At 35.9% G+C, this 27482-nt stretch overlaps 2 protein-coding genes across 2 annotated transcripts in view; one reads left to right on the forward strand and one right to left on the reverse strand.

Annotated features, from left to right (window-relative positions):
• Window positions 1-1424: 1424 nt before the first annotated feature.
• On the forward strand, window positions 1425-12666 carry LOC140157281 (arylsulfatase-like). Its single transcript, XM_072180423.1, has 6 exons — window positions 1425-1736; window positions 5170-5319; window positions 5601-5713; window positions 6457-6685; window positions 7139-7303; window positions 11406-12666. Exons 1-6 carry the CDS (start codon window positions 1496-1498, stop codon window positions 12041-12043), a joined length of 1536 nt encoding a protein of 511 aa, XP_072036524.1. The 5' UTR covers window positions 1425-1495; the 3' UTR covers window positions 12044-12666.
• Window positions 12667-24165: 11499 nt separating this feature from the next.
• LOC140157283 (beta-chimaerin-like) overlaps window positions 24166-27482 on the reverse strand; it is a 127652-nt gene continuing 124335 nt past the window's right edge. Inside the window, 1 exon segment of the mRNA XM_072180425.1 lies at window positions 24166-25079. Within this exon segment, the coding sequence (XP_072036526.1) occupies window positions 24899-25079 (181 nt within the window). The 3' untranslated portion in view covers window positions 24166-24898.

A 27482-nucleotide genomic window follows, 5' to 3' on the forward strand; every position in this document is an offset into this window, starting at 1 on the left:
ACCCGACGATCAATTGAAAATGTTGACCTTTCATATTGAAGATTAAGATTTTTTTCCCAAAAAGACCCATTTTTTTTTGGTGTTTAGGGAAAAAAATCCATATCTTCAAATTATACGAAAGGTCAAAATTTTCAATTGATCGTCGGCTTTTCATCCCACCTACATACACTTTAAGTATAAATCATCAGATTTATAAAGTTTACTTCGAGTACTGTTAAATATCAAAATATCAATTTTTAAGGGTGGGGTATGAACGTTTGGACAGTATTTATTGTGGGACATTAGAGCACATCAGACATCGAATCGCATTCTGAATACGAAGAATGTCCTTCTGATATCAAATAATTTTGATATTTTGAAATTCGCAATGTAATACACATTTTATGGCAAATGATTAAAAATTGATATTTTTGAAATTTAACAGTACTCGAAGTACACTTTATAAATCTGATGATTTATACCTAAAGTGTATGTAGGTGGGATGAAAAGCCGACGATCAATTGAAAATTTTGACCTTTCGTATTGAAGATATGGATTTTTTTTCCCAAAACACCAAAAAAAATTAGGTCTTTTTGTGAAAAAAATCCATATCTTCGATATGAAAGGTCAAAATTTTCAATTGATCGTCGGCTTTTCCTCCCAGCTGCATACACTTTAAGAATATAATTATAAAATTTACTTCGAGGACTTCTATATCAAAAATGTGAAAAATATCAATTTTTATAATTTGTCATAAAATTTGTATTATATCGTGAATTTCAAAAATGAAAATTATTTGATATCAGAAAGACATTCTTCGTATTCAGAATGCAATTCGATATGTCTGATGTGCTCTCATGTCCCACACAAAATACTGTCGAAACGCTCAAAACGCTCATTCCAGATCCCTTAATGATTTGCCATAAAATGTGTATTACATTGCGAATTTCAAAAATCAAAATTATTTGATATCAGAAGGACATTCTTCGTATTCAGAATGCAATTCGATATGTCTGATGTGCTCTAATGTCCCACAATAAATACTGTCCAAACGTTCATACCCCTTCCCTTAAGAAAATGGGCCCTGTCAGCAGAGTAGCCGGGCCCCGAAAATGTTCCCCCAAATATCGGCACCATCCTTGGGTGATTTTCCTTGGTTCAAATCTCAAAACACTGCATGCCAACGTAAGTTTCAATACAATTTAAATACAATTTAAAATGTTTATTTTACTCTTAAGAATATGCAACACACTGTATGTAATAAGTGAACCTGAACGTTGACATGCTATACAATTTGTATTTCTTTTCGGACAATTTATTGACCCGTGATATTATGATATTTGCTTCACTAGACTTTGCAAGCAGACAGCATTGTTCATGGTCATCTATCTCGAAATACAGATCTAAAAAAGACCAAAAAAAAAACCGAAAAAACACACAAAACGTCCAATCACCCATATCATCGGTGAGTCACAACACGTATACAGTATAAATTGAAATACAACAAATAGCTATCATGGCAATCCGGTGCACAAACTTAATCCTGCTTACAATAATTGCTAGTATATCGTCTGCGTTGAGACCCAACATGATCATTTTCTTAGCCGATGATGTAGGCTATGGGGATTTGAAGTCTTATGGACATCCGACTCAGGAATGGGGTCCAATCGATGACCTGGCTGAAGAGGGAATGAAGTTTACTTCTTTGTACTCGACCAGTTCTCTATGCTCTCCGAGTAGAGCGGCATTGCTCACAGGTATGTAGGCCTATCCTATCACATAGAAACAGTGGTGGTGGGGGGGAGCCCAACAATTTCTGTAGTTAAGTAGGCCTATGATAAACAAATTTGTCCTTAATTTCAGGTGTATATTTTATTATACCATGGCCTTATAAAAGCATCTGAATAAGTAGGCCTACTGTTATCAACATCCATATCAGTGGATCCGGCCGAACCGGGGGTGGCCCGAGGGTCGGTGGCTATGGGCAAGTACCATAGCCCCTCCCTCCAATATCTTTGGACTTGCGTCACTGTCCCCGCCCCTCATATTAAAATCTACCGGAGCCTGATCAACATAATATAATTGATCAGTGTAATTTAGAATATGCCTACCTTTTAAAGCAAATAAAATACCTAATGCCAATTTCCCACAAAAATATTGCTCCATAGTCTGTCTAATACGTTCCTATAAATAATTTCAAATTTTACTTGAATGATTGGGGTGGTGGTGATTGAAGGGTATTCGAGCTCCCCCCCCCCCCCCGGCACTACTTTCATCTTCACTTTCAGAACTTGAGTTTTCACCTATATGCCCGCAAAGTGTTTTCAAAACGTTTAACGTTATATAAAGGTCGTGAAAACGTTGTTACTGGTTACAACATTTTTGAAATGTCAAAATGTTATTGCAAATTGGTTTGTTTGGCAAAAATCTTTGCAAAATAATTATGTTTTGCAACATGTTTTCTTATGTATTTTTAAATTAAAAACAGGGAAAATATGACACAACATCCAATGGAGGAGTCACACAAAACATATAAAGTATATAAATAAAGTTAAACTTTATTTATATGTTTTGTGTGACTCCTCCATTGGATGTTGTGTCATATTTTCCCTGTTTTTGTATTTTTAAATGTTATTATAAAACGTGTTATATGATACCCTTTATATAACCCGATATTTAAACCGCTTATGTGAAACGTTTGTGTTTGATGTTGGTGGTATTGACTATCCGAAACACTCCTGGACAAATTAAAATTCCAAACCCAAAACGTAAGACCCCTATACCTTTTATTTTATGTTTGTTGTAAATAAATTGTATATATATACGATACAAGTATTAGGCCAACTATAGGCCTACTATAGGCACACGTTAATGGCATAGCAATAGCATATCTACATTTCCTTCCTTCCTAGATAAGTTGGCCTATACGCCTTAATGTATTATCTCACGGGCTTTACATGCACATTTTACCTATGCACGATCTGGAACCGTTATTGGATTCTTTTGGAATATGCTCGCTGACACTCAACCATATTATAACATTTGCTGAGGAGAACGCCCTCAAAAATATTTTAAATTCTGGTTTTTACACGACTGTAATGTACTTTAGTCCATAAAGATACTCTGCAAAAATCAAGACTCTAGGTGCTGTAGTTTTGTCAAAATCCGCGATTTTGAACAAAACGATGGAACCGGCGTTTTATTATTACGATGGAAATATTAGTCGAACACGTATGCACAGTACGTACACGGCGTGCGGGATACACATACACACACACCCCGAGGATCGTACCGTATTACAACCGTGGGAGTAACATGCATGGGCGCCAGTAGTAAATTCCAATTTTCTATGCTTTACCTCACTTGTTCGGCTCAAAATTAAAAGGGAACATATCTGACAGTAAAAGCTAACATTTTATGGAAAATAAATACTATTTTTACAGAAATGTTATAATATGGCTTTATCAGTGTTGATGAAGTGCCTACCTACTGCTGATATGGGTGTTGATGCATTACCCAGCAAACACAAAGAGTTATAAACGGGTTACAATTTAGGTTTTAGTTTTGGTGAAAACGTTCAAATATATTAAAACGTCGGGTTATAAAAGGTCATGAAAACGTTTAAAACGTTTTGTATGAAAAAACACTACCCAAAAATATTTTTTAAATGTTGTCAAAATATTATTGTGAAATATTTCTGCAAACATTTTTGCAAAACATCTTATCAACATTTAAATAACATTATGGCACCAAGTACTCAAAAAAATGTTTTTGAATGCTATGAAAATGTTTTATACCCTTGTATTCTTGCATTGCACACATTTTGTATTTTAAGTTCCTGAATAAAGGTTAATATAACATACACTTTATATAATCCGACATCTAGCATGTTTAGGCTACATGTTTTCTGTCAACCTTTTCTAACCTTTTGCGAATAAACGTTTTGTGTTTGTTGGGTTACATACCTGTACCTACTGCTAATATGGGTGCTGATGAAGTACCTATCAACTACTGATAGCGGGTATTGATAGAGTAGCTATCTACTGCTGATATAGGTGTTGAAGAAGTAGCCATGCAACTTACTGCTGATATGAGTGTTGATGAGTGTTATAGCTACTGCTGATGTGGGTGTTGATGAAGTAGCTATCTACTACTAATATGGGTGTTGATGAAGTAGCTCTACTGTTTATATGGGTGTTGATGAAGTAGCTATCTACTGCAGATATAGGTGTTGTCGTGTTGATGAAGTGGCTACCTACTGCTGATATAGGTGTTGATAAAATAGCTATCTACTGCTGATGTAGGTGTTGATGAAGTAGCTATCTATATACTACTGATATGGGTGTTGATGAAGTAGTTACCTACTGCTGATATAGGTGTTGATGAAGTAGCTATCTACTAGTATTATGGGTGCTAATGAAGTAGCTATATCTACTGCTAATATGGGTGTTGATGAAGTAGCTATACCTACTGCTGATATGGGTGTTGATGAAGTAGGTATCTACTGCTGATAGTGGGTATTGAAGAAGTAGGCCTATCTATAATCTGATAGTGGGTATTGAAGAAGTAGGCCTATCTATAATCTACTGCTGATATGGGTGTTGAAGAAGTGGCTACCTACTGTTGACATTGTTGTTGAGGAAGTAGCAATCTACTCTTGATAGTGGGTGTAGACTAATCATCTATATCTACTGCTTATATTGGTGCTGAATCACTGCTGATTGAGAAGCTACCTCTGGTGATAGCACCACTGCTGATACATATATTGATAAAGCAACTATCCATTGCTGATATTCGTGTTGATGAAGTAGCTATCCATTGATAAAGTAAATATCTATTGCTGATGATGCATGTGTGTTGATGAAGTAGCTAGCTTTTTGCAGCTGATATGCATGGGTGCTGATATGTATTACAAATACTGCTAGTACTTTTATAGTAATTAAGTAACTCTATTTACTGCTGGTGAATATAATTTACAGCAAATGTCTCTTTTTTCTCAGGAATACAGACACAAAAATAAGATACATATGATCATGATGATTTAGCCCGCCCGCTACAATACTCTGCAGAAATCAATCAGGTTTTAAGATAGTTCAGGGCCGTTAACTCTTTCTCTTTTTTCTGAGGGGTGCATCCTGTAGCGGTATACGTTACTATTTTGAAGATTTTGGTTTTTTGATCCTATCATAGGCAGACTACCGATTCGAATTGGCGTATACGGAAAATTAATGAACTTCTATTTGCAATCGCCAAATGGGCTTCCTAAGGATGAAATAACTCTGCCTGAAATTTTACGTGACGTGGGTTATGCTACAGGAATGGTTGGAAAGTGGCATCTAGGTAAGAGTGACACACCCAAACACACCCCTACCCCCACCCACACCTCTATCCACCCTGCCTCACACACATGCACCCATTCCATATTAATAAAACAAAATAGATGACGGAAGAAATCTCCGACAATCATAATAGTATGCCTTATATGCTCTCAACACGCGATAAAACACACGATTATATTTGATAAAATGCGATCTGGCATGAATCCTTGAAGAATAAATTGTCCTTTTAATGTTTTATGCAAAAGTTAACTAAAATTCATTTTATCTTTTACTCTTCAATAGGTATCAATGATTATACCCCTATGAGTGGTGTACATCTTCCTCACTACCATGGATTTGATTGGGTCGGAACTAATCTACCCTATACTAATGTATGGGAATGTGATGAGACAAAGGTAAGCAGTTATTGCACATACGAGTCCCAGTGGCATAGCCAGTACGCCTTGGGGGGGGCGAGGGGAAGGCAACTTTCAAAATTGTCAGAAATGTACTGAAAAGTTCAAAAAAGGCACACAATCTTAAATATCACAGGCGGCTATAGCATTGCACAGGAGGCAAGGGGGGGGGGGGCTTCTCACGGGGGCAGCTGTATACACTCTGGCTATCACGCGGGCGGGCCTTGATCTTAGCCCAAGGTCGAGAGGACACGAAAGCCAAAGATCAACTATATGCCTATGCCTATTTCAAACACCATTTGGAGGTCCAGTTTGGTGGAAATAAACCATTTTCTAAAACTATATAGGTATTCCTCAGTTCAATAAGTCTCTATATGGCTAGAGAAGATACTTGTTGGGTTAAACACACAAAGTCCTCGTTGTCATGGAGAAGAGAGGTTTTCGCGTATACATAGAGGAAGAAGATTCTTCCCACCAAAACGTCTTCAAAAGCAAGTGGTCTAATCCTGGCAATAATAGGCCTATAATATTGGGAATTACAACTGAAGACTCGCCATCCAACAATTGGGTATGTAGCGCAATTTAGTACAGATACAACACTTAATACAACACGTGGAGGAAAACCGTGACGGGACATGGACAGAGGTCCGTTTTTAGGATGAAAACTAGAATAGCCGAAGAAACAGCCGGCAAAGATGATAACCATACCAATCTGGTCGTTCTGTATTCTTTCTTTTTTTCAGAGACACATGGATGCTCCAGACCCATTCAATTGTTTCATGTATAACAATGAAACCATCATTCAACAACCATTCTCCCACCAACATTTAACCAAAACATTTGTGGATGAGGTCAGTACATTCATAAAACAACAGACAGAAAAGGACAAGCCATTCTTTCTCTACCTGTCATTTGTGCATAATCACGTAGCCATGTTTACAGGGAAAGACACCAAATTTACGTCAAGAAGAGGTAATGGTAATATATAGGTAATATATAGGTTGTGCATATAATTATAATGTGCGTGCGTGGATTCACTCACCCACCACACCCGGACCCACACCCACTGTGGATGTAGTGGGTGTGGTGAATTTTGAAAGTGGAGTCCTACAATATCGCTTACCTTCTTTCGATTTGCCAAAATGACGTCCCGGGGGAATGACGTCTCCTACCCATTCGACGATCAAACCTTAAATTCTCTAATAATTATGGTTTTGATGTGAGCCCGTCTAGCAGGACATAAAATTGCATCTTTTAACCACCTTTCGTATTATATTCGGCGTAATTCTGAATGCTTGTAATAATAGCCTATTGTATGACGAAAAATAGTATGGGTGGCGGCTGCCACTGCGTGCATTGCGTGCAAGGGTGCCGGCCAGTTCTCCAACATAACAGGTTTTACTACAATGTTTTCTCGCATTTTAGGTATATATGGAGCTGGTATTCGTGAGTTAAGCTGGGGTGTAGGAGAAATAATGAAGAAAATCAAATCATTGGGGATTGATAACAACACGCTGATTTTCTTTACATCCGACAATGGAGGACATATTGAGCTGTGTAGTGAAGGAGGCAACAATGGAATACTCAAGGGTATGAAATCGTAAATATAGAAATAATAATTTAAAAAAAAACCCAAACCATTAAAAACACCATCAATATTCACCATGGTAAATGAAAAGGATAATGATCTGTCTGAGTTGAAAATATCCTCACTCAATACAAACATGACTAACACTAATATTTGGCTCCTACGCAGACATCAAGAAAAACGGGACGCTTGGCCAAAACCCGGGGCCAAAATGGAAGTACATGTATTGGGAAATGATATTAAATTACCCTGCAACATGGTGCGAAAAGTCTCACCCATAACCTATTTTGTCACTCAAATTGGGCTATTCCAGAAAATAAGTGCACACCCCCTATAGAGGAGTAACTTTTCAATCAAAGAAATGTCTGGATTTCCAAGTCTGCTTTCTGAAAACGACTGGAATTCCAATTGCAAATGTCACTTGAAAAAGCCTGGAAATCCAATAAAATGAAGGAAAAATTACGGAAATGTCCAAAATGGGCTCTCAAATTGAGGATGTCTGATTTTGAACTTTTTTTCTGCTGGATTTTTTCGCCTTTTGACACTTTAAAAGTCTGGATTTCCAACAGTCATGACTGGACAAAAAGTCCGGATATCCGAACTCCTCTATAGGGGGTGTGCATCTATTTTCTGGAATAGCCCATTATACAGGCCTGTCGAGAAAAGTCTCACCCGGAACCTATTTTGTCACTCAAATTATACAGGCCTGTTGACATTACGTTTGGATTTTGGAAAGAACCTTCTGTTAAATCATGCATGACTCAATTACAAATCTCTACCTCCCTTTCTTCTTGTCTATTGATATTTTGAATAGTGTCAAATAGATGCACTATTTAATCCTGCACATTATGACACCACATTGAATCCAATGTGACTTCAAGAAGCAAAGTTACAAGCATTTGATTAGACGAAGGTCCAGTTTTAAAAGTGACAAACTGGCCTATTCAAAACTTCACAGACTAGACATCTGGTTTGAGAGTGGTGAATGGCTAATTTATGCGTTTGGCTGTAATTTAAAAACAAAAGGAGCAAAAGAAAACTGAAACAAACGAACTGACAAATAAAATTAAAGTTATGAAAAGTACAGAGAAGTAAAACTGAAATAAAACTGCTTTAAATAACGCTTCATTGAAGAAACTGCGCTGTCTCTTTGTTTCGCTTGTTGGAATCTTTTGCTCCTTGTATAGGCCAGTTTGTCACTTTTAAAACTGGACCTTCGTCTATTCAATTGCTTGTAACTTTACTTCTTGAGGTCACATTGGATTCAATTTGGTGTCATAATGTGCAGGATTAGATAGTGCATCTAAAATAACAAATTTACCCCAATATTGTTCAGTTTTGAAATTGTGATTATTTTTCCAAGTGTAAGGATACTTTATTGGCGCAGTATAGAATGGTTTTTTTTATGATGATGACATGTATGATGCAAAATCATAGGTGTGTGCGTTTGGCAATTTGGGAGGGGTGGGGGTTCAAAATGACCCCAATTGCTCTAATACCTCTTTCAAATACAGGGTGTAACAATAAAATTTGTACAATTGCATTTTGACTTCTCAGGAAAAAACTAAAAGAGTTATGGCACAAATGTTATATGCAATACAATAAGGAATATCTTGGCTAAAAGAAGACGTTTAGTTGATGTCTGATTAATTAAATCGTCCAGACAAAGTGTTGGGCCACTTTTGCCATGTTTGAGCATATCAAGTTTGAACCGCGTAGATATGCTTATCGTGCATTAAACATCAAAGAACTGACACAAAAGAATTGTGAGTGGTGTTTCTTCATATAATTGACATGAACTTAATAAAAATATGATATTTCTTTAAAATCTATAAATGAACTCGTGAAATTTCTTTCAAATTATCTTGAAAATAAAGTAATTTCTCATATCCCAGTTTCCTGAGATATCGTTGGTAAAACTGAGAAGTACAAAACAATAAGATTTTGACATTAAGCTCAGCTGGGCTTCTAGTTGTTCTGGGGCGACCACTTTCGCCAGCATTTCTGTTAACAAATTCTACAATCTACATACTTCTCATGGAAGACGTGAGTTTGGAATGAGCTATAAACAATCTTATGGTTTCTGCTTGACTCCATGTGCTACCGAATGTCACGACCATAAACATACGCCCTTCCAAGGTGAATTGGGGTTGAAGTTGTTGAGCTGCAGCCACGATTTCTAGTAAATGAGGTTGTTATGTCATTGCTTAGTTGTGACTTTCAAAAACTCAAGGAGATATTCTATTATGTAATCAATTCTACCACTTCGAATACCCCATTGTTTAAAACTACCTAAAAAGGTATCATTAGAGCATTGTCCAACTAATCCATGGTTCAACTCTATTCCGTCACTTTTGTAACACTATTAGGCAAAAGTGGCCCAAGCGGTTTTAGGACTAGGTTACATAATTGACCATATCTTCATTTGTATACCATCGATCTTATTGGAACAAAGCTTATCTAGTGGCTAAAGAAATTATCTTGATAGACATATAAATATCAAACCAAAAAATAAGCGGCATAATTGTGTCATTCTATTTTCAAAGTTGTACAAATTTTATTGTTACACCCTGTATATCAAATTATTTACATAAATAAACAAAAATAAATAAATTAAAGACTGGGAAATAATAACGCTGACATTCGTACTGCAGAAGCGGAGTTATAACTTTTTAAACTTTGCTCCTTCCGTAAAAGGGTACATTATTTTGGCACTTTTTCTTTTTTTCCACATTGCTGGTATTAAATATCAAATGGTCATAATTGGCGGTCACTTCAAATCATCCCCAACTGAACGAGGTTCAGGAAAGTCCTCTCATTGTCAATTGTTGGTTAGCCCACCACTTGAACAGGATTTAGCCAAAGCAAACAAAGACTTAAGCTTTTTACTAATGCTATACATAAGTATAAGCTTATTATCCTCTTCAACAATAGGATTAAAGATTGGTGCTTGACTGGAATTACGTGCTAGTGTCATTGGTTATTGTTAAAAGGCAATAAGGTGTGTAATTGCAATATTTCCTCTGAATAGGAAAGACTCTCTACATCGAACCATGGATGCTGAAGGTTCACAATACTGTTATTAGCTGTTATTTAGGGGAAGGTATCTTCCAACCCCAATTTCAAATGGAGCTCCTAGTGTCATTGGGGTGGATGCTCAGGTCTTGGACTTGTGAGAAATGAAATGTTAAAGGGCATTGGACCTCGACCATTCTTGCCCAAAATAAGGAACATATTGTAGCTTCCTATGTGCTAAGTAAGTTATAGTGCATGTGAAGTTCATGAGTAACTTATTATAATGTACCAAAAATACATGATTACCCCTTTAATGTAACACAATAATTGGCCCGACGTCGGAACCATCAGGAACCTTCGGACAAATACTTTAAAAAATGCCATATAAGCCCGTACTCGGTATCATTAACATTCGTAAAGGCGCCGTACCTTATATTTATATTTCCTGTACTGGGGACTGGTGGGGGAAAAAGACACATGAGAGAGATATAGGCCTAAGCCACGAAAAACTCCAAAAAGAGCCAAACCAAAACAACAGAACAGGAAGACAATTCCTGAAATAATTAAATTGATGCTAAAATTACAAACAAAAATACAATAAAATGAAATAAAATAAAATAAGATTAAAAAAAATAAAGCCTAAACCCAGGAAATTTCCCGAAAACTTACATTTCTGGTACCACCAGCCCTCTGCTCTTTTCTACTGTTCACACAATCAAATCAGAAATCATGGAAGTTATTTAAAATTAAAATGCATGGAGATGATCTGTGTCCAGAAGAAAGTGAGTGGGCACACCTGACAACCGAACGTTGATACAACGTCGAAATATCGGCGTTGAAATCACTTGTATTTGCAAGTAGACATCGACGTTGATACCCGGCGTTGATACAACGTTGTATCGCAACCAACTTCTAGGTTACAATCAGGTTAGGTTGATACAACGTCGAAATTGACCTGTGCCCACTGGGTGTGTCAACTGTTCATACGAACGGAGGAACCTCCTACGAACAGAAATCAGGTATTTCATAATTGCATAATAGTCATCTCAATTTTAACACACCCTTTTCTTATTGTTATCATGGTTATAGGTGGAAAAGCCAATTACTATGAAGGAGGAATCCGAGTTCCAGGTATTCTAAGGTGGCCGGGACAGATTTCTGCAGGCACAATAAACTCTAACATTGTGAGCCAAATGGACACGTTCACTACGTTTGTGAATCTGGCAGGAGGGAAGGCGCCATCAGATCGTGTGATTGACGGTAGAGACATTACCCAGCAGATATTTGGTTCATTGAAACTGAAAAATGAAACCAAAACGGAAAAACGCATCTTATTCTTCTACTGCAACGATATGCTGTTTGCCGTTCGTTATGGCTCCTACAAAGTTCATTTTTACACCATGCCTGTTAAAAGCAAAGAGGAATATACTGACACATGTGGAGAAGGCGGATTTCCATCCACAATGTATTTTAATTGCCTGTATTGCCCTAGTGATTGTGTTATAAAACATGATCCTCCATTGATATTCAATGTTGATGCCGATCCCGGCGAGGAATATCAATTAGATCCAGCATTGCACAAGCTACTTTTACTGGAAGTAAAATATCTTCTGGAGAAACACAATTCAGGCTGGATTAAAGGAGAAGACCTGCTGTCTGCCTATAATCAACCATCGCAACCTTGCTGTGACAGTTCCAAGCCCTCGTGTTCATGTAACTATCCATGAAATGTCGAATAAAGTGATCGTAACATACATGCCATCGTTGTAATATAGTTGTAGATCTATCTTGTATTAGCTGCGTGGTAAAAGTAGAGGCAAAATTGAGCTGTTACCACATGGTTACCGCGCCTTTTAAAATGGGCTTACTGCACGTGGTGTGCCAGCGTTTTGCTATTGAACATACGGTATAGTAAAGAATCATTCCGGTTAGATGAGATTAAACCGGAATATTCCTGCTCAACGTGATTTTCTACTGCGCTAAATACCGGGTAAATACCCGATGCCGCTGATGTTATTTGCATATTTGCCGGTTGTCACCCCCCCCCCCCACATCGCAATTAAACATTTCAAAGCTTCAGTACTCCACTGTGGCGAACCGGAATTACGGAGGCTGTGGTTTTCCATTGACGAAAGCGCGGCCAAATACTGGAGGACGGCATTTTCTACTGGTAATTTTTAATCCCCAAACCGGATAAAAGCCGGCTTTTTACTCCAATAGAAAAACGCGTCAATTGTTGCCATGTTAGAATGAAAATTTAATTGAAATGTTATCATTTTTGGAATGTCATCCTGTGGGGATGCATATTATGATGGATATCATTTAAATGAATTAAGTTGCATTAGGCCTGTGACATGTATTAGGTATCAAAGTACTCAGAATAAATTTATCTGTATATAGAACGCTCGCTTGGTGTATGTTATTTTTGTGTGTGCAACAGTACCATACCATGTGCGTTATGTTGGACCCTTCCTCCCATATAAACGGCAAATTATAGGCCTATATATTTATATATTGCATGTACAGCGCCTATAAATCAAATACGGTATGTTGCATTTTGTCCTGTCGATTGCCATACGGGTGTTCTTGTTCGTGTTTTAATATACAACGCGCTAAAATATATATTTACATTTGGAAAAGAGCAAATAATTTTAAAACAATATTTGGGTAAATTTATTTATTTTTTCAAGAGATGCAATATCTTATCTTGCGCATTTTAACTCATCCTTGAACCTACTGTGACCTCTACAACTCGGCTCAGATACAGAATACTAACTAATACTAATTGGTACAGAAAAAATGAAATTTTAAAAAAAATTAAAAAGTTACTCAATTTACAGCTTAAAATGTGTGTAAATTTTTTTTTTTTTAAATTGCCGACCGACCTACCCTAATTTTTTTTATGTTACGCCAATCAAACAATTTTTTAGGCCTTATGTTATGTTAAAATCGTACCAACACAACAGCAGAATGACAACTCGATTCCAGATACAGAACATTAACTCAGCTTGGATTCATTTCATTCAGCAATGTGATGGTAAGGTGCGTTTTTCAGATCCGGATGTATCACAAAAACGGTTTACCGTTTTTGATTAATGGCATTCAAACAATGGACATTTTAAAGTAAATATTATGGAATTTAAACAGTAAATGTTTATGTGGTGGGCAGTGGTGGCACTACGGGGGGGGGGGGCATTCCCCTTGTTTTTCTCCCCCTCCCCCAGTAAAAACCCAAAATTACAAAAATGTCCACTTTTTACGGCAATTTTGCACAAAATTGGTGCCCCCCCCCCCTGAATTTCACTTTTCCCCCTTCAAAAACAAATTCTGGCACCGACAAAGGGGGGGTCGTGGGGAGTAGGGAAACGGGGGGAACTGGCGTCACCAAGGGCAAGGTTACTTGCATCAAGTGAATGTCATTTTGGTTGTACCTTCTAAAATATTTGTATACAAGTATGAGAATCAAGCTCATATTTTTCTCATTATCCCAGTGAAATTTAACCCCCCAGATATTTTGTGTTTATGGTGTGAACAAAAACGTGGGGCATTGTGGTAACCACGCACACCGGAAGTGTATGTACTATCCTATGGGGCATTGTGGTAACCACGCACACCGGAAGTGTATGTACTATCCTATGGGGCATTGTGGTAACCACGCACACCGTAAGTGTATGTACTATCCTATGGGGCATTGTGGTAACCACGCACACCGGAAGTGTATGTACTATCCTATGGGGCATTGTGGTAACCACGCACACCGGAAGTGTATGTACTATCCTATGGGGCATTGTGGTAACCACTACACCGGAAGTGTATGTACTATCCTATGGGGCATTGTGGTAACCACGCACACCGTAAGTGTATGTACTATCCTATGGGGCATTGTGGTAACCACGCACACCGTAAGTGTATGTACTATCCTATGGGGCATTGTGGTAACCACGCACACCGTAAGTGTATGTACTACCTTATGGGGCATTGTGGTAACCACGCACACCGTAAGTGTATGTACTATCTTATGGGGCATTATACACATTTTTGCTTCTCATATCAAAACCGCTGGAGCAAAATAACTCAAAATTTGGAAACTTATGGCTTTAATGGTGGTCTTAAGGGGTGGGGTATGAACGTTTGGACAGTATTTATTTTGGGACATCAGAGCACATCAGACATATCGAATTGCATTCTGAATACGAAGAATATCATTCTGATATCAAATAATTTTGATTTTTTGAAATTCGCAATTTAATACATATTTTATGGCAAATCATTAAAAATTGATATTTTTGAGTTAAAACAGTACTTGAAGTAAACTTTATAAATCTGATGATTTATACTTAAAGTGTATGTAGGTGGGATGAAAAAACCGACGATCAATTGAAAATTTTGACCTTCGTATTGAAGATATGGATTTTTTTCCCAAAACACCAAAAAAATTAGGTCTTTTGGGGAAAAAAATCCATATCTTCAATATGAAAGGTCAAAATTTTCAATTGACCGTCGGCTTTTCCTCCCTGCTACATACACTTTAAGAATATATCATTAGATTTATATAATTTACCAGTACTGTTATATATCAAAAATTTGAAAAATATCAAATTTTTATAATTTGTCATAAAATTTGTATTATATTGTGATTTTCAAAAAATGAAAATTATTTTATATCAGAAAGACATGCTTCAGATTCAGAATGCAATTCGATAGGTCTGAGGTGCTCTCATGTCCCACAAAAAATACTGTCGAAACGTTAATAAACGCTCATTTTAGATCCCTTAATATAAGTTAGAAAACAGAACATGAAAACTAACAGCATGCCCCTATAATAGAGTGGCACTACCCCTAGGATCCACAACATGCTCATCTATCAGGGCACAGTTCTTTACCCCCAATACATTTGTACATTCATTGAATGACATTTGAAAATTTGGGTACAAAAACTCATATTCTGCAATTTGAGGTCACATTTTGCACTCTGATTGTTTAATTGAGGTTATTGAACTATGCCATTGGGATGAGGCCATTGTGGTACATAGTGTACTTGGTTGACACTATTTTCTAAGTGGCACTGTACACTGTACATCCTCTAATTGAGGATGTCTAATATACCTGTACTATTAAAAATTGGGTCATATTATTAATGCACACTTGGACAAAATTGAAACTTACTCAATTGTAATTGTGATACATTTTACATTTATTTGCATGGTTTCATTTTTTCATACAAATGAGACAATTAGTACATATACACGTTAATAACAAGGCATTTTATATCAAGTCATATGTTGACATTGTAAGATTAATACTTTAAACAAGTTCTTATCAATCAAATCGGTAAAAAATATGGGTATATTTGGCAAGGGATAGCTACAAAACATGACCACTGGTTTATGCATGGTTTTTACTGTATGCCATCTATGACTGACTGTTTGATGATGTTACTATCATTCTTGTGGTAGTTTATTGTTATAATTTATACTGAAATGAAGGTTTATGTACACAAATGTAAGATCTGAAGGTAGTTTCTGTTTTATGAATGAAAACTACTGGTATGATATCAAAAAGATAAAATTTGCCGTTTCCCTGTTTTCAAATAATGTCTGGACATAAACAGTGGACCTGCTACAAATCATTCATGACAATGGAACAGATACAATGACATGGAATGAACCAAACACCTGTTATGATCCATGAATAGGAATAGAGTATGCATTGGGGTTGTGTTGGGTTCACTTTGATTATGGTTCAAACCATACCAGAAAAAACCTTAAAATGGGATTCAAATTATATCAGGGATTTGCTCATTCCAAGGCAGTCATGTATTGAAGCTATCTCTTGAACCATATTGGTCTTGTAGGCTGCTATATATACTAAACTGAATGGAATATGATAGCGATTTGTACAGATTTATACAAAATATTCCATGTGTTTTACGCTCGTACACAGTAGCGTTACTTCAATGAGATAGTGATGTTAAAAACACAAGTCAAACATTCAAGTCTGTAAGATTGAGTCAAACCAATATGTATGCGAATCTAGTAATCAAGAAAGCAGACACTGTTTTTACTATGGATGGCAGTCTGGCAGACTATGCCTCTATGTGCAGATGTCGTCTGCTTTTGTTGGAAACTTTAGAATTTTCAAGAAAAATTTCAAATTGTTGAATTTTGTTCTTTTCATTTTCATATTACAAATCAGCAACCACATGAGTTAACCAATCAATCAGTTAGGACAATAGTTCCTAATTATGTGGATTGGTGCCTACACAGAACATCTGTCAATTTTTTAACACCACTATCTTGCCGAATACAACTGAAGTTTAATCTCCTCAACATAACTCTGATATATCAAATGTAAATTTCAAATGTAAATTATTAAATTATTATAATATGCATTTTTTAAAGTAAAAACATAACTTATTAATATAAATTCTAAACTAACTTAAGTAATCTCTGTGTATTATCAATTCTACTAATTGAATATAAAAACCCAAGGCAAACAGCGTTTTGTTATGTTGGAACCGATAATATCAATGTGAGATTGAATACAATGCGAATAACCCTTAGAAAAATGCCATGGTATAGGCTACATGAACAAAACATTTCAAACCCTGTTGAAGATACAAATCTTATACACAGTGCTGGATTTACCACATGGTCAGATGGGCCCAGACCCAAGGGGCCCAAAATTAGGGATTTTCTTTTAAAAATTTAGAAAAAAGAGTGGAAATAAGTGTGAAAGTGGACAAATTTAGTGAACATTGTTTTGGAATGAGAAATAGGTTACAGGGATGCAGGGGGAACACAGGGATCCAAATAGCCAGTGGGCACTACATTTTAGCCTGGCATTGTGAAGAAGAAGCAGTTTTTTTCTTGTTTGCTGCCTTTTAACCAACAACAACAACAACAGTTTTTAAAATATTAAATCTGAGTTGAACAAAATATGAGCAAAATAGCTCCAACCCTGTTGATGCAACTTACAACACAAGAAGCAGAATACCAAAATCAAAACAAAGAAAATTACCAACTTAACAAAATGTAACAGGACCAATCATTAATTTAATATTGTGTCGACTCTAAACATGACACTATATTAATATGCAAATGTTGCCAAACTTGAGGCAAATCAGTGAAAACTGTAGCAGGTAATTGCAGAAAATGATAATCGCAGAAAATTATACCATTGAGATTTCTGACACATACTGGATTAATGTAAATAGTAATCCTGGGATGTGCCACATGATTTGCAAGTATGAGGCATATGCCAAGCACACATAATTGGTATGAAACATTGGTTCACTTCCAAGTTCAATAGTGACAATCACACTATTAAATTGTGTGCGTAAAGTTAATCATGTAGAGTGTACACACACACATACAAGGGTGGTTTTGTCGCCATGCTTACGGCGTAACTCCAAAAAGAAACACTGATGTCACTACCGAACTTGAGATGAACCAAATTACCGGTATGAAACTTTAGTCTGTGTAGTGTACTCAACACTTGTATGCAGTATATGTCATTTACCATGACCAATTGGTACACTTGAGTGACATCAAATCACTGTTGCACCCATAAGTGACACATACATAGACAGAAACCTAACCCATCAATTACATCCTTAACAAGTCACAAATTAAGAGCATCTGGCCCAGGAGCGACTTACCATAACATGAACAAAAATGTTGCTCCTGATCCCTTGTTTGGTTACTGTACTAGGAGCTATTAATGGAGGACAACAAGCCACTGACAGCAACATTGCATGAGAGGTGAGTAAATGTCGCAAACCGTGCCTGTTGCCAGTAGGAACAACATACTTATAAAAAATGGACCCAAATCAAACATTACAGGAGCATTCCACACATTCATTGTACATAGCACCTTACATTGAAACAACCAATCACATCTCATGAGTTGAATAACAACGACTCCTGATCGATTCTGATTGGCTATCATACTTTCTATACATACTCGGTGACATTGTCACTGGCCACAACCAATATACTGGCACTACATTACTATTGTGTTACAAATGTAGAAAATAAGTACCCTGTACACTCAATTAGGGTTGCCAGCAGAAGATAACCATTTCTTACAATTTTCTTTTCAAGATTTTACAAGACACCAAAAGCACCTTTAATATAGTTATAATTTGTTTTATTTTACCTTTCTACTCTGAAAAAAATTTAAAAAAAAAATCCCCGCACACATTATACAACCCAATACTGTTGTCTTTAACTACTCTGGGTATATAAATCAGATAGAAAAAGTAAAAAAGCAAAGCTGGTTTAGCTGGTTTATGTATAAGTTGCTTCGTAATTAAGTATCTAGCTTATTTTTAATGAAATTATATAATATTTTATCATTTCATTAACCTTAGCTGTCTTTTACAACAAAGTTTTTGAAATAATTATTAATTCTGAGATGAACAAAAATACAAGCAAAACACCTTTAACCTGCTAAATCTCTTAAGGAACTTGCTGGATTAGGCTTTATGGTCACAAACAATTCCAACTTTGTGTCTTGGCTGCCATATCAGATTTTAGAGTCTAGATTTTCATTTAAGCATTGAACCAGATTTTGTCATATTTAAGGTTTTTACCCATCATATGGAAAGTAATGTACCTTTACATCCTTATGCCATGCATCCGGCAAACTTTTATTTAAGTATGTGTTTGCTTGCGAGCTGTGTGATGCGTTGCTTAACATGCACCAAGCACTACATATTGTTTGATTTTGGGCCTAAATAGGTACACTATTTTACTCCCATGAGTGCCAATCCAATATGGTAGATGGTTGATAGTCCAAGATCTTGTCTAATTTCTTGGCATTTTACAATTACTCCTTTGTAACTGGCATGATAGATTCCACCTGAGCCATGTTAAATCCAACCAGTTTTATTCCTAACCTATGCCATTATACCATAAGGCGATGAAAAAAGAAAACCCTGTTCTACGGGCCCGACCGACCCATATTTTGAACAAATTGGGGAAAAAATTTTCCTGTACAAATGAATGCCGACCCAAATTTTGGAAATTTCAGGAACAACATTTTTTTTTGTATTTTCTCAAATTGCAAATTATTTACAGATTTTGGTGATTTTTTGGGTCATTTCTAAAATAAAAAAAATGCCGACTGACCGATCCTACATGAAAGGTCCGTCCGCCTGTAGAACAGTGTTTCTTTTTTTCGTCGCCTAAGTGCTAAATCATGACAATCAGTTTGCCTTTCATGTTAGCACCAAACCGATATTATCCATCATTATGCATTATCATGTTTTGATGAATCCAAGTGTGTGAAAATATTGGATCCAAAACATAATAATGATAAAATTGGATGCTTTACGCCCAATATTTATTGGTCTCGCTATGAGTTTTAAAATATTGGATACTCATAGCTCTACCAATAAATATGGGCTCAATCGATCCAATTTTATATCAATCTTGAGCTCCAATCAAAATCTTAACATTGATCTTAATTTCGATCTACATATCGCAAAAGCAATGCTACTCATTTCTTCATGTAGTGATATATTTATCTAGATTTCAAATCTCAAACAAGATCAATAAATATATTAATCATCTCTTTGCTACTTAATTCAATCTGTTCTACAAGAAAACAAAAACAAAAAAACTTTTCTGAGTTATAAAACAATTTGGCTAAAAACTTTGTTTTGTCCAATACATTATTGATTATTCTTTTCAATGCAAATCAAAATCAAATTCACTTTAAAAAGTAAGAAATATGCTATGTCAAAAATCAAAATATTAACTGGTGTATCAACATATCTGGTTTTATTAATTCAATCGGATAGAAAAATGTCACCATCAAATGTGAGACATTAATACTGATGATGTCCACTCTCGTAACGCCATAAATTTGGAGATATAAATCTCAAAATGAAATGGTCATAGCCATCAATTTAGAGATATAAATCTCAAGACGAAATGGTCATAATTAAGAGGGAAATCAAAGACATGTCAATATCAAACAATTCACAACCTGTAAATAATCAAATTCCTACACAGGAAAACCACAGGTCACTTGCCTCTGTATGTTGATGAACTTCAAATGCTCAGGTGCAAATTCACCTTTTCGGCAATTACTTATTTACCCTTGATGATGCCTTATTGATGTACGCATCTTTACTGTGCAATGCATCAATAATAATACTTTATCAGGAGCAAATACACAAAGGCAAAAAAATGAACTACGATATCGTCGTTGGGCAGTAAAAACCTCTTATGTGTCATTGGCCCCTGAACATGTTTAAAACTAAACCACCTATGTAAGTTCTTGGCAGGTTTGTTTTAAACATGTTCAAGGGCCCAAGGTTTTTCCTGCCAAACGACATTATACATCATAGCTGCCTTGTGTTATATTTTTTTATCAATATTGTTATTGAAAATCTGATTTTATATGTTTGTGTTAATTTCCCTTTTTTATAATGATCAGTCTTTCAATACCACATTCACCCTAAGGCCTAAAAAAAATTGTTTGATTGGCGTAACATAAAAAAAAATTTTTAGGGTAGGTAGGTCGGGATTCTTTTTTTTTTTTTTTTTTTTTTACTTTTTAAGCTGTAAATGTCGTTTGATAAAGGCTTTGGAAATTTTTTTCTTCTTTTTTTTTAAAATTTATTTATTTTTATTTATTTTTGATTTTTAAATTTTATTATTTTTTTGGGCAAAAAATAAATAAAAAAAGTTAGGGTAGGGCCTAATTTTAGGGTAGGTCGGGTTACGCCAATCAAACATTTTTTTTTAGGCCTAATTAGTGCACCCTAATTTGTAATTGCAAAGTAGCTCATTGTATAACATAACAATATTAACACAAAATTGGCCATTCCATTTAAAATCCACACTACCCCTGTGGAAGATTTTGGAAATATCATTCACATGGGGAGTATGAAATTCAAATGGAATGACCACATTAGCAGCTCCATTTGAATTTCACACACACTTTGTGGGAGATTCAACCAGAATCTTCCACAGAGTGAGAGTCAGTTTCATATGGAGCTGCTAATGTGGTCATTCCATTTGAAATTCATACTCCCTCTGTGGCAGATATTTCCAAAATCTTCCACAGGGGTAGAGTGTATTTAAATGGAATAACCCAATGCACAAGGCTGCCTTTGGATCTATCACATTTTGCACCTGAATTCTTCAAATATTCGCTAACTTAATGGTCCATATGAAACAAATGAAGTCACAAACTTAAAATTGTGTGGTGTAATATTTTCACATTTTTAGTGAACGATAATGCCAAAATAATAAAACCTTTCCATTTTGTCGCAAGAATGCACGGCTATCGTAAGTGATGTAAAACACTCACGATAGTCTTGCATCCTCATACAAAACAGTGTCAACATCACAACAATAACATTCATCAAAACTGAGTTTGTTGTTCACATGTTCTGTTGCCTGCAACATATATGTAAACCCATTTTAGTAATAATTAACATAGTCTATGTACACCTGTCGACGCAATGTTTCTGTCAAAAAACTATACAACATATAGCAAAATCCTGGTCTGTGTACATGACTTAACACTCTGTATCATTCTTAATGTCATATCATACTAACTAGATATTCAGTGGTTCTTACATGATTTTTTTGCATCTATATTCGGTAGCTCAATAGACCTTTTCAGCAATTTATTAGTTCAGAAGATGTTGTGTGCGGTAAACAGCACTGTCAACAGTTTGTTCGACAAGTTTGTTGGGTGACACGATTGGTTACATCAGTCATGTACTCACAACTGTATTGCTCTTACTTGCAGCAGCATATTGAATACTGAATGCGATCTCTAATGTGTGGTAGAATACACATTGAAATCAACATGGCATGCATGATCAGTGTTTTTCGTTAAGGTCTTCCTGAAAAGGCCCATTTTTTCAGCGACTAACCAATCATTTTTATTAGCATTAGTTAGGATAGCAGTGTCAGATAAACCAGAGTCATCTTTAATGCAAGTTGCTTAGCAACTTTGTCTTCTAGAGACAATTCCTGGGTGCGTTCGTACAAACAGCGCCAACAATTGATCACCCAGTGATGTCTTTCAATCGCATTATCTGTTAGTATGATATGACTCTGAAAGATACTCAACAAGTAAAGCAGTAAACTTGTATTATCAGTGATTGTCTATTATGCACCACTGTTAAAACAACTTTCTTATAACAAAATAATATCTTGATATTCCCCACTTGTTTTTAGTTTTACATCAAAACCAAAATGGTAAAAGAATGTTTTCAATTTGTGAGAGTTGTTTCCAAGTATTATGCCATCTTGGGTGATGCATGTTTTTGGCTAGTTTTCACAACTAGTCCATTTTCAACATATCAACATGATCGTGTTGTAAAAACATATTTCAAAAAATAACAAAAATACCAACAAAATTTATATTGAATAGACCTTTGTTTTACATTGTAAGTGTTGCTACTTTTTTTTTACAACCTTTGACAGAGGTACTCCCTTTTGGGCTTGATACCTGTTAGTCCAGGCAATATGCTATTCCAGTTGAAATCCTTACACCCTGTATGGAAGGCATGACCTTCATCTTCCACACAGGAAGTGTGAATTTCAAACAAGGTTACCTGAATGGGTGACTCCATTTGAAATTTACACCCCTTATGTGGGAGATTACAGTTGTGTCCTCCATACTGGGGTGTATGGATTTTAACTGGAACAGCCCCATACATTTGCTTCTATCACTAGAAACCAAGTTATTGAGTGCAAGTTTTTACTTACAATTGAGAAAAGAGCAACAAAAGTTTCCATCTTTTATATATTTGAACAATGCATAGAAGGAACTTGAGAAATATTTTGAAATTTAAGAAGCAAAATTTTGCCTGGACTTGAGGAAAACCGAAGCGATTATTTATAACAGGAAGTGATCAGTACTGAACAGCTGCCGGTGGGTGGGGTCAAAGGTCAAATCAGTATATACTCTACTATATTATACCACTATATACAAATACTACTTCATGTAGCAACACATACATCACCTTGATTTTGTATTATATACTACTAGAGACTCACAAAATGAGAGCAAGATGAATTTTTGATGAAAAAAAAAGTGCAAATTTATATAATTTTGTTTTTAAACATAACTTCTATAGGACCTTCCCACAAAAACCAAGATCTAAAGTTGAAACATATATGTAATATCTTTCAAGGAGTTTTTGAGAAAATAATATATTACAACACTTCTGTTCATATAACATGCTGCCACGGGTCACCAAACACTATATGGAGCATGTATATTCGGCGGTGTCCCATCTTTGATTCTTTATACCAAGAACCAAATTACTCATGATGGGGAGCTCTACGACTTCAGGGGATTCAGGCAGCCCCGGTGGTATGCACTATCCGTGTTCTCATCATAAACTTCGTAAAGACACTTGTCAAAGTATTTGATGTAAGACACTACATTAAATAGAGAATCTTCATTTTTAAGTCTTTTATGTCCATATTTGGCATGAAGTCCTGCATTTGGAACCAAGTATACTTTCCTTCATTATTTCTTTCTTCTTGTTTTCAAAGCAACTTTGTAAATAGAATGCCGATTTAGTAGATTAAAACCAATGCCTTATTATTGTTAATCTATACACTTTACATAATTGTTAAACCCAATTTACATATTTTAGTTTTATTATTTCTCACAAACCAGTATAATTTATGCTTTCACTTTATTCAGCAGTATAGGGCTGATTTCTCTTCACTGGTCCACGCTTCCTCAGTGATGCTACCAATGTATGCAATAACACCAGCTGGGTAGACGACATTATCATCCATTGAATGAAAAAAGGCTGTAAGTACATGGTAATACCAAAGCACTTACAGCCTTTGTCACACAATATTTCCAATCAACAAAATAAAGTGAAAGTAGTTACAATGGGGCTCAAAATCAAGTGTTTCCAAAGGCCAATATGACTGTAGCATTGTCCTTTCAATATCCAATGCCAGAAAAGAAATATATTTTATCTGACATTAAGATTCAGACTGGCCAGTTCTCTGTTCATCTTTTATACACCACAAGCAACATGATGGAGAATCAGAGCTGCAAACATTTACTTGCACAAATTGCACATTTGCGTGCAAAAATCTGTATTTTACCTTTAATTGCAGTAGTTTGAAGATTTATTATTATCGGTACAAATAACATCTGTATTTCACAGAACAACATTAATTTATAATCAGTACAAAATATGGACAACCAGTAATCAGTTTGCAGCTCTGCAAAATGACATGTAAAGCTTGCACTAGGATCCACAATATGCTCATCCATCAAGGACACATTTCTTTGACCTCAATACATTTGCACATTCATTGAATGACCTTTGAAAATTTGGGTACAAAAACTCATACTCTGCAACTTGAGGTCAAATTTTGCACTATGGTTGTTGAATTGAGGTTATTGAACTATGCCATAGTGATCCATAGTGTTGCATACTTTCATTATCAGAAACCACAATCAATGTAGCCACTGTAAGAAATGTTTACGATGAAATACTTCTTAAAACAGCCACAAATGAGGTCCAATGTGTAGATTTTGAGCCCTATGTCAAACAACTATCACCACTAGTTTTACTTGTCGAATAGAAAATCGTGATTTTCAATCATTAGTTCTACAAGTTTCTTTTGGAATTGGAGCATGTATAGGTTATCGATTACTGATTGGTCGTTGGGTGCTCGTAGCATGGTGGGCCCAAACACGATGCTTAAGTTCTCTGTGTTCATCTTATTTTGACTCCTGTGCTCTGTTATCCTGCACAAATGGAAAACAAAAAGGAGAAAGTAAATAGAATGGTTATAGTCAAGAAATTGACCTTTTCGGTAAATCCCCCAACCCTTTGCGAGTACACCTGAGACCTCGTCATTTGACGTCACGCCTATCTGCGCCGATACGCGCACATCGCTTATCGGACATCGTTATCTGCATTGCAAGTCGGCGTGGCGTAAAATGACGAAGTTCTCAGGTGTACTCGCAAAGGGTTATGGGATTTACCGAAAAGGTGAATTGCAATAGCCCAATTTGGGGCAACATCCAACATAAGGAAACTTGGAGTTAGACATACCTCCAATAGGAGTCACATGACATGCAGTGTAGACTCTAATCAAGGAACATTAATACTTGAGACATCAGGCCTGCAACCACAACACAAAGTGTCAACACTGGCTAACACTTACACTGCCACGTAAGTATTTTCTCTGATGTTATTTCAAAAATGATAGTGAGGTATGATAGAAAAACTATTAAACAAGAAACTCATAATTTTGGTTGTAGACTCCACTTTCCCAACCCATTCCACCATTCAGGTAGAATCACAATACAATGATTTTGTCAGACTGTTACAGAAGCCAACAAATTTCATCATCATCAATCTAAGCAACTATACCAATTGCCTTCCATGCACTCTATCTGAAGCTATGATGAGTTGATGTGTACCATAATCAAGCTTGAGTTAAAAGAATCTACAAGATTTCCAAATTGTGATTGTAAAGCAAACGAGAGCTTCATAATCACTTGACACAACCCTTAAAATAGCCACTTATAAGCCCTTGACCATGATGGCAAATAATGAGTACCTCGTACAGGATACCAAACCCAATCTTTAATTTCCTCAAATGTACGCATCTCACCATCTCATGATGGCATGCTAAATAAATCTTAAATTTTATTGAGAATCCCTTTTTAGTCAAACTTTGCAGAAAACATAAAAGTGATGGTTTTAAAACTCTCTACCACTAAATTATAATGGTTGTGTCCTATGCGGGGTTGATATAAAGCATGTTTCCGATGAAGTCATCGTGTAAAGTTTAATGTGTTGTTTTACTGGAAACGGGATAACACTACGGCATCATGGAAATGAAGAAACCCTCTTTTTATGGCAATTTTTTAGAGTGATTTCATTATTGTTATGTTACTTCTGCTTTATATCAAACCTGAGTGCATATTGTATAATAAACAAAGATGATCATCAGCCATTTGAACAAAGTGAAGTAAAGAGGATATTTTAAGATCACAAATTTAAGCTCAAAATTGGCAGGTTCTCCTATTTATTCCCAGGTCGGCTTTATTATCAAATTTAAGGCACACCCATGTTGGGTCAAGGTTGGAGCTAGGTGATGGTTAGAGTTGCAGTTTGAGTGAGCTTTACATCAGTATGTACATAACTGAGATACACCTGGAGAAGATGTCTTACACTTCCCACATTGCATTTCTACCATTTTCATTTCCTGTACTGATTTGCCATCTAGTGCAACATGGGTCGATTGTATCGAAATGTATCTCAATGAAAAGAACACATCCAGATCTTTCAAAAGATGTTCATTTCTTGACTATCAACCCATATTTAACCAGTATATTCTCACAATAAAATCAAAGGGGAACCTGTACAATGTTACAGAAATGTCATTTGATGAAATGAGGCGATATATCATGTTGCAAAGGATTTTGGGAAAGGTAAGATATCTTCTCCGAGACACACTAATGAGCCAAAAAAAAAAAAACCCTGACCTTAACACATGTGTCAAGTTCAAGTTTAATTTCTGTGCTATATTAATAAACAAATCTGGACATTTTCAAACCTGTGATGGTCTGTATCCCAGGTTTCCATATAGTACTAACTCCAGTGTCATAATGGAGCAAGAAATATGGGTGTTGCAGGGAATGTGTAATCAAACCAAAAATACATGTAACACAATGTTCCTAATTGAGTTTGACCAGTTATTTGCTAATTATGAACAGGTGCATGTTCAGCTTTTTAAAGATAGGCTGATACTACTGCCTCTAAGTATGACTTGGCTAAAATATGCGCAGACAACATTAAACTTTCAAAACTTTATCGGCAAAGTAATCTCATTTCAGTTTTAAGCTCTAATTGATAAAATGAAATGGAGGGTTTGTTGCGTTGTGATTGTCTAAAAAGATGAATCCTGTGTTACTAAATCTTCCCTAGAGTGACATTGCAGGATTTTTTGGCAGAAGTTGCTGAATTTCCCTTCATTTTACTTCACCCCTGGAATGGACTTTTGCAGTCTATTTTGAACAGTTGAACATGAAAAAGTGGTCCCTTTGTTTGATTTTCCTAATTTGGACATTCTTTGACATTTTTACCCTCAAAATTGGACTCTAATTTATTTATGGGGGGTGGCTGCACCCCATTGC

Source organism: Amphiura filiformis, chromosome 7 (genome assembly GCF_039555335.1).
Source record: "Amphiura filiformis chromosome 7, Afil_fr2py, whole genome shotgun sequence".
In the NCBI taxonomy this organism is placed as follows: domain Eukaryota; kingdom Metazoa; phylum Echinodermata; class Ophiuroidea; order Amphilepidida; family Amphiuridae; genus Amphiura; species Amphiura filiformis.